The sequence below is a fragment of the Dipodomys spectabilis genome, unplaced genomic scaffold, assembly GCF_019054845.1.
Source record: "Dipodomys spectabilis isolate Male_0828 unplaced genomic scaffold, ASM1905484v1 ptg000024l, whole genome shotgun sequence".
In the NCBI taxonomy this organism is placed as follows: Eukaryota; Metazoa; Chordata; class Mammalia; order Rodentia; family Heteromyidae; genus Dipodomys; species Dipodomys spectabilis.
The window spans coordinates 16326859-16336212 of NW_024870701.1; the positions used below are offsets into that span (position 1 = coordinate 16326859).

General features: G+C 40.0%; 1 protein-coding gene across 3 annotated transcripts in view; it reads left to right on the top strand.

Annotated features, from left to right (window-relative positions):
• Kiaa1328 (KIAA1328 ortholog) overlaps positions 1-7462 on the top strand; it is a 187486-nt gene extending 180024 nt beyond the window's left edge. For all 3 annotated transcript variants that reach the window (XM_042675286.1, XM_042675285.1, XM_042675287.1), the window contains one exon: positions 5060-7462. In XM_042675286.1, coding sequence (XP_042531220.1) covers positions 5060-5270 — 211 coding nt within the window. In that variant the 3' untranslated portion in view covers positions 5271-7462. The remainder of the gene's footprint in view (positions 1-5059) is intronic.
• The last annotated feature ends 1892 nt before the right edge of the window (positions 7463-9354 follow it).

A 9354-nucleotide genomic window follows, 5' to 3' on the forward strand; every position in this document is an offset into this window, starting at 1 on the left:
TTCTTCATTTGTCACATCTTCTCATTCTCTTTCTCTGTTTCTCTCTCCCTCTCTTTCACTCTCTGTTATAATAGTTGTACAGAGGGGTTTTAGTGAGTTATTTCTATAACCCTATCAAATTCATCTCCTCTACTACTTCTTTTCATCCCCCTCTTTATTACACATGTTTCAACTTGATTATTTGCCACTGAAATATCTATTACTCAACAAATACTTTATTTTTCTTTTTTTCTTCCTAACTGGAAGTATCATTGCATGAATGCAACCTTTTTTTCCCCTATAACTTCAGTCTGAGTATTCTGAGAAACATGTTAAGGTCAGAAACCTCCAGAATACCAAGTCCCAATATTTTTAAAAAAGTTTCCCTATCCCCTAAGCAAAAGAAATAGTCACTAGGTTGAAGAGACAGCCTGTAGGATGATAAAAATTCTTTAATAACTATGCATTTAATAAGGGATTAATAAATAAAATACATAAAGCTCAAAAATGTCCCAAAGAGTCAAAACACAGTTAATAAATGGGCAAATGAACTCAACAGGCAATCTGGAAGAAATACAGATGGTCAATAAATACATGAAGGAATGATCAACATCCTTGGCCAATGAATATTTAAACAACACTGAGATTTTATCTCCGTGAGAATGACCATCATCAAAAACACTAACAACAACAAATTCTGGCTAGGGTGACATGTGGGAATATAATATAACTCAGCCACAATGGAAATCCAATATAGTTTGGTTTTTTTGGTTCCTCTTGGGGCTTGAACTCAGGGATTAGGTCTTGGCCTTAGCTTTTTCACTCAAAGCTAGTGCTCTACCTCTGAGCTACAGGCACTTCCAGTTTTCTGGTGGTTAATTATTAATAAGAGTCTCAAGGATTTTCTGCCCATGGCTTTGAACTGTGATCCTCAGATCTCAGCTTTCTGAGTAGCTAGGATTACAGGTGTGAGCTGTCATCACCAGGCTCCAAGACAGTTCTAAAAGCCTGTTTTTTGCAATTCAAATTAAGATCCTTATCAAGATGCTTCCTCTTCCAACTAAAACGGAATAACTGGGATTGAATATATCTTTCCACCTGAAGAAACTATAAAAGAATAGTTAGCCCTAAAGAGGAGAAACAAATGAGATTACATTCCAGGAACCTAAGAAGAGCCAAACACACTGACAGGAAATAAGAATTGGGAGTATGAGCAACCCAAGGTCACTAGGGTTTTCAGAGCAGAATACTAAATAGGAGAGATCTACAAACAGAATGTGCTTGATACTGGTAGTATCTAAAGTTGCTTATACAGCTAACAGTGAGAAGATCTTGAATAGTCAATTTAAAACAAAGCAAATTACCTAATGATACTTTTTTTTTTGGTCGGCCATGGGGCCTGAACTCTGTCCCTCAGCTCTTCTGCTCAAAGCTAGCACTCTACCATTTGAGCCACAGCACCACTTCTGGCTTTTTCTGCTTTTGTAGTACTGTGGAATCTAACCCAGGGCCTCATGCATGCAAGGCAAACATTCTACCACTGAGCCACCTTCCCAGTCCCATTTAATGATACTTCCTATTCACTCATAATGAGTTAACCAATGTTAGAGACAATTCAGTTAGTCAGTGCAAAGTCAGTGGCAGTAACTGGACAACTATCCTCTAAGAATAGCTTATGTGGAACAACTAGAGGCAAGACTATTTTCAAAGAAACTGAAACACTTTTTAGAGGTGTGGAGACTGAGGTCTAGAGAAGGGGGGAGATAAATGAAGAGGTGAGTGGTGAGCAAATGCAGTCATTAAGCAGTCAAAAAGGGCTGGGGCCAGGCGCCGGTGGCTCACGCCTGTAATCCTAGCTACTCAGGAGGCTGAGATCTGAGGATCGCGGTTCAAAGCCAGCCCAGGCAAAAAAGTCCATGAGACTCTTATCTCCAGTTAACCTCTAGAAAACTGGAAGTGGCACTGTGGCTCAAGAGGTAGAGCGCTAGACTTGAGCTGAAGAGCCAAGGGACAGCACCCAGGCCCAGAGTTCAAGCCTCACGACTGACAAAAAAAGGGGGGCTGGGACATGACTCAGTAGTAAAGAACTACATATCAAGAGCATGGTCCTGAGTTCAAACTCCAGTACCACTAAAATATAAAAATAAAATAGAAGTGCCTTGGACAAAAACATTAAGCAATAATACAAGGCCCTGAATTCAAGCCCCACTACTGGTGCAGAAGAATTCATAAAAATAGCATAGGAAATTGTAAGAAAGGAAGGGATAAGATAGTAACAGGGATTGAATTTGATCAAAGTGCATGATATAAATTTATGGAAATACCACAATGAAACCCCTTGTGCAATTGATATATGCTATAATTTTTTAAATTTGAAAACTGTGTGGAGCTGGGCACCAGTGGCTAATGCCTGTAATTATAGCTATTCAAGAGTCTGAGCCAACCTGAGCAGGAAAGTCCATGAGGCTCTTTTATCTCCAATTAACCACCAGAAAAAAATGGAAATGGCACTGTGGCTCAAAGTGATAGAATGCTAACCTGGAGCAAAATAGCTCAAAGACTAAGCCCCAGTCCTGAATTCAAGCCCCACAACTGACAAAACGCGCGCGCGCGCACACACACACACACACACACACACACACACACGAAGTGTGGGTGCTTCCAAGGATGGTATTTTGTGGATATGACTAAATGTAATATATCTCTTAATTTATGTGTGTGCTAGAACTAGGGCTTGGACTTGGAGTCTAGGTGCTGTCCTGAAGCTTTTTTGCTCAAGGCTGGTACTCTAATGCTTGAGCTACAGCTCACCTTCTAGCTTTTTGGTAATTAATTGAAGATGAGTATCTTACAGAGTTTCTTGCCCAAGCCAGCTTCAAACCATGATCCTCAGATCTTGGTCTCCTGAGTAGTTAGAATTAGCAGTATAAGCCACCAACTAGTAGTATGTCTCTTTAAATTATCAAGTACCAAAAAAGCCAGCAGGATCTAACCAAGCTGAATGCATGTCACCTCCACAAATTGAAACTTACAGAGCTCAATATGATAGAAGACAACATTCTTCTGATAGTGTATATGCTTTATAGTGGTATATGTGATTCTCATGTTAAGACTGGATGTTTTGTCAAGATTTGCTTCGTAAAATAATTTTTGATGTTTGTTGCTTTTTAAAATTGTATTTATATTATCTTTAAGTAGTTGTACAAAGAAGTTACCATTCAAAAAATCAGTTTATAAGTATAATATACCTTGATTCATTTTACCTCTTTCATTATTCTCCCCCATCCCTCCCTCCGTTTTCTTAATGTTGTAGGATATGAACTGAATGTTTTGAATATTTTATCTTTAAGTAGTTAAACAGAGGAGTTGCTATTCACCAAAGCAGTTGATGAATACAGCGCATCTTGATCATGTCACCCCTTTCAACATTCTTACCCAGCCTTCCTAACCCACCTCTTCCTTGTAAGTTATGTATTTAATTTTTTTGCCCTTTAACAAAGCATCTTGGTCTGTGCCATCACTTCAAAATCTTTACCTCCCCTTTTGACCCCCCTCTTCCCTTATAGTTCGCAATTTTTTGATAGATACAATGAAATTTTGCAACTGCATTCTCACTTCCTGTCTTCATTTGCCTGCCCTCTTCCCCTTATACTCCCACCTTTCAAGTGCCAGTTTCCTGGTATTTATTCTGTAGCTTTTTAACCTGCAAAATTATTCAGTCATTTCTGACAGCAAAAGTACTGTCAGTATACTTAGTGAAAGAAATTAGCTCTGAAATACAAGTGAAATCTGAGACCTGTCTGCCACATACTTTATGCTTCTCCAACAGTGTAAAACATGATCAGATATGGCTCCTAAAGAAATAGTCTTGATGATAATATTCAGACCATAAGATAAATGTTTATACTCTGGGCAAGATTAATATGTTAGAAGGAAAAATAGCCTTGTTACAAATATGCTATACTTTTTTTGTATTCTTTTTTATTGTGAAAATACTGTACAGAGGGGTTACAATTACATGGGCAAGATAATGAGTACATTTCTTATCAAGCATCGTAGCCTCCTCCTTTGTTTACCCTTCCCATCCTCCCCTCGCCCCCCCACCCAATCCTCCCCGCTTACTCCCCCCCACACCAAAGTTGTAAAGTTCATTTTTTGACATAATGACTTGTACATCTCATTGTTGCAATGGGTCCACCTGTATCCCTATTTAAGATACAGTCAGTAACATGAACCATTTACTTTTTTGCTTTCATTAGTCATTTCTTTTGGTGGAAAGACTGTCAATCTAGTCTGGAATGTTGAAGGGGCTCTGTAGAATGCAAACCACTTGGCTCTGCTACTCACTTGATCTGTGACTGCAGTTCACTTCATCCTTTCTGGGCCTCAGTTATTCTTTTCTGGACATCAGTTTCCTTAACTATAAAATTAAAAAATGATGGGCTGGGAAGGTGGCTCAGTGGTAGAGTGCTTGCCTTGCATGCATGAGGCCCTGGGTTTGATTCCTCAACACCACATAAAGCAGAAAAAGCCAGAAGTGGTGCTGTGTCTCTAGTGGTAGAACACTAGCTTTGAGCTGAAGAGCTGAAGGACAGCACCCAGGCCCAGAGTTCAGGCTCCACAACCAGGAAAAAAAATTTTTAAATGATTTCAAATTTTATCAAAGACCATCGAGACATAATTGGTTCTAGCCAATGAAGTATAATAAGAAATATGTTTCACTTCCAGGCTTTCTCTTTGATCTCTCTGCCCTGACACAACAATAGAGACACCCGTCTACCTGTTCCAGGTGATGGAGCCCTTATTGGCCTGGACCAATACTTTATATTCAGTACTTTGTGTCACTAACATAAGCATGATTACTTTTCCCACTCTATAGTTAAAGAAGCCTCTTCACAAATTAGGAGAACTGTTGGGTGTAAACAATAGAAAAGAGCTCATAGACGGGAAGCAGAGATTTGTTCTTGAGGCCTACAAGTGTTTTCCTTCCCTAAGGTTTTCCTGAGGACACTTCTGAATTTCTTAGATTCTAATGTTCTAATAGTCTGATCCTATTCTGTCTGGGTTGTATGTTTTACAGGTATGAGACATCCCTGTTGGATTTGGTTCATTCTCTGAGCCCAAACTCTGCTCACAAGCCTCGTCCTCATTCATTCAGAGAAGTTGGGGCCCAGAATCACAATGCTTTGCGACTTAGCCCTCAAAAGTCAATCTGGAAGAAGACGGGAACACATAGGACTCCTGAAGACCTGGAGGAGAATCAAATTCTGGAAGATATCTTTTTCATTTGACTCCAAAGCATAAGCTACAAAATTTCCACAGGAAATTTGTGGGTTTCTTCACATACTGATCTAGGATGTTAAAATGATTGATTACAAAGTAATTGTGAGTCTCCTTTCACAGGGACGTATCTCACTGACACCCTACAATGTATTGAACATAGAATTTTCCCTAAACAACCCAAGGTGTTTTTGATCAGACTAATCAGTAGATAATACATTAAAGGGAAGTAAGCTGAGGAATAGTACCATTTTATGCCAGGGATTAGAAACTTAGGGTACTTTTTGCATGGCAGACATCGTTGTATATTCATTGTCATTTAAAGAGTGTTTCCTTCTCAATCGCCTGAGGAGAAAGATTCGTTCTCTTTTGTACACAACAAAAACCTTTCCTCTCAAAGATACCTCAAATACCTTGTGACAAGCAAATTTCATAAAGACGTTTACATTCTCCCCCTGTTCTCTCACCACTGCCTTTCTGTAAGTGTGATCCTTTAATTCTAAAGTTTGAATTGGTACCTCTACCACCAGAAGCACTGGGAATAAGTTGTGAGTTAGTTGTAGTAGTCTTCAGCCTGGTAACTGACCTTCCTAAAACCAAAAGGTCCATTGGGCTAGAAGAAAGGACTCAACCAACTCTTGGAAACAAGCAGCATTAAAATGCATGTATGAATAATGGTCCTGGAAAAAATTCAGAAGAGAAACAAGCTGAATACTTTTCCTACCAATGTTCATGTTTCTGCCCCTGTAGTTTCCCTGGATGAAGAAAAGCAAGCTCTAGATATTTCTTACTGACCCAAGTATCATATCAGTTCACCTTCTATCAAATGTGCTCTTGTAAATTGCCATAGTTATATCTGGAGAAGATTTCTTCAGATGGAGAGTGGCGCCCAGCAGCTACAGCTGATAGGCTTCCACTGGCATTTCTCCCCCCATGCAGGTGAAAGTTCCTGGTTGTCCAGGCCTTGCATGTTTTCTGTCTATGAAAACCATGTAGTTTGGGTAGCCTCCATGTCCAAGAGAAAATCTCATTGTCCCTACAGGCTGTCCTATTGCGTCTACCCAGTCTTCCTTTACTTGGGTCTTTTCTTCTTTGGAGGAAAGAATGACATTTTCTTAATCCAAAGTAAACCCAAGGGTAGAACTAAGCTAATGGTAAATGTTTTCTTGAAAAGTTGAAAAATTATTGAAGATTCCAATTTCCTTTTAAATTTATCCCTCTGAGAGTAGCCAATCAGTTTCACTCCATTTCAAAGAGCTTTTGTAATATGGAGCTTTCTTTGTTGTGTCTAAAGTGAGTACATGGCAAATAGGCATTTTGAAAGAGAAAGGTTATCACCACAATCTTCATATGTCCTCTCTACACACCACCAGTTGCCATTCTCTATACATTTTATGTTGGTATGAGGGAAATAAGATGTGAATTTGTTTATAATGTAATATCTTAATGGTTAATTGAATAACATGCTAATGTTTTCCTCAATATTAAAATTACTTTGAGATATGTATGTTCTAGTAGAACCTTGAGGCCTAACTTCTTATTCCACTAAGAGAGAGCCTGACACAAAGGGCTCGACCCTTCAGAGAGAGAGAGAGAGAGAGAGAATATTCCCAGCAAGCTGCTTTAGATTTGTTTGCCTGTCCAAGATTTCCCCAAAACAAGACTGGACACACAGTAAGGGTACTGCAAATAGAATTACAACAATGCCTATCCTGCTACCCATCAGTTTATGAGAGAAAAACCAATCAGTGTTTGTAAAATGGAAAATGATGGAGTGTGTCCATTAAAACTTCCTAAACAAGGCCCACAGTGCTTGATTTAGAAAAACAAGGTTAATCAAGGAAAACCTTCTACTGATGTCACACTTCCAGGAGGCACAGTGTTGATCAGCTCTGGTCTCCTGGTGGGAACTTATCCAGAGCACTCAGATGTCATGAAGAAAGAGGAATGCTCCTATAGAGTCATTCTTCACTTGTTCCTGCTTCCAGTACCAGGTTCATTTTGGAGAGTGGCTGACCAAATTCTATAGAAGGGGAAGAAGACTTAAAAGAACAGAGCTGAGTACTGTCAGAAAACAGAGTCGTAGGCTCTGGAGATTCCTCAGAGTTCACATTTTATCTATAATTCAGTGTACATTATTTTTAATGTGGACAGATTTTTATATACATATGAATTTTAAATTAATAAATTATCTTTATGACTATTTTCCCCATGTGGTTTTGATCTTGACTTGGCCCTTTGAGCATCTCATAAAATCAGTGCATTCTAGCTGGAAAGAAATAGCAGGGCCTAGATTATCACAAAGTGTTTTTTCTCAGTTCTTATTAAAACAACAGGAATCTATAGTGAATTGGGGGAAAGGGGAGATAGTGTGCCACATCCATCTCAGTTCCATCCTGGGGACACTAAGCCTCCTCCAGGTTGTATAGTTGCAAGAATGGAAGATTCAATCTGTGGTACCTCTGAGTCCCTTCTGTCTGCCTGTCCCCTTATCTACATGTCCCCCAAGGAAGAAATGTCACAGCACTTGAGGACAGGAGACATGAATCTGCCTGGTTGACTTCAGAGGTTATAAGGAAGCAGGTTAGGACTTGAGTGCCTGAAAGTCATGGTTCTACGATCACACCCATGTTCAAGACAGCCAAAGAGCCTGTCTTGCTCCCTTTATGCATGCCAACCTGGCACCTCAACCAGAACAGTGAGACTTTGCAGCTGGCACTCAGAGGAAGAAATAGCAAGGGCAGAATCATGGCTCCACCTTCTCTCAAGCTAAAAACCAAATAAGCCAATTGCCACAAATGCCATAAGGTTATTCTTGTGTCTAGGGACAAAGCTAGAGAGGAATGAGGTAATCCTAATCCTCAGGGAATGTGTGAGCTAGCAGCTTGAGAACCAGTTTCATAGATTAGTGTTCCTTGTTTCTTCAGCCACTTAGGTTCTACTGCTCCATTTGAAAAGGACCTTTTACCTTCTCAGACTTCAGCTTCATAGCTATATTTCTTTTTCTGTCACTTCCACAACATACACACACTGAACAGTACGTAGAAGCCAGGCTGGTAGCTCATGCCTGTAATCCTAGCTGCTGAAGAGGCTGAGATCTGAGGATCATAGTTCAAAGCAAGCCCTGGCAGGAAAGTCTGTGAGGTGCTTGTCTCCAATTAACTACTAAAAAAGCTAGAAACGGAGCTATGGCTCAAAATGGTAGAACACTATCCTTGGACACAAAAGCTCAGGGATACACCTAGACCCTGAATTCAAGCCCTAGGACCAGCACACATATACACTCACACAAAATGAGTTGAGCCCTTAATCCATTTGTACTGCTACAACAAAACCTAAAGCTTGATCATTTATACAGGGAAAACAAAATGTTTGTCACAGTTGTGGGAGCTGAAAGTTCTAGGCTGAAGGCATTGGTAGGGTCAGTTGCCCCAATGAACTTCATCCTCCTGAGGAGCCGAAGTCTGAGTCCTTGCATGGCTAAAGAGCAAGCTAGCAAGCTGACTAAAGGCTGTCTACAGTGTCTTATAAAAGGGCCTTAATCCTAACAATGATGAAGTACTCATTGCCTAATCATCTTACAAAGCCCTGCCTCTTAATACCATCACATTAGCAACAACTGAATGTTGCAACCCATCCAAAAACAAAAAACAGCAGTGTGCCTAGCCTGTTCTGTCTGCCCCACCATTCTAGTCACAGAATTCAGTGCATGAATTGGACCTTAGAGCCCATGGTCATCCACTTTTATAGATGAAGAAAATTCAGGGAGAAAAAGTGACTTTTCTGAGGTTCCACATCCTGTCAGTGGCAGATCTGGTTTCCAGGTTAGTATCTTCAGTACATCACCTGCTTTGATCTGGTGCCCCAAGAGAAGCATTTAAAAAAAATCTCAACTAGGACTGAGCATTTCCCCACCATTCTTCAGGAAAGAGTCCTCACATACCACTTGGACAAGGTAGGAAAATTGCCACATGTTCACTCCTTTGGCTTTTGTCAGTAACCCTCATTAACTGAATGCCACTATCTGGACCCTCTTTCTGTATGCAGAACTAGAAGCTCTGGCAAAACAATATATACATGAAAAAGACCTATTTC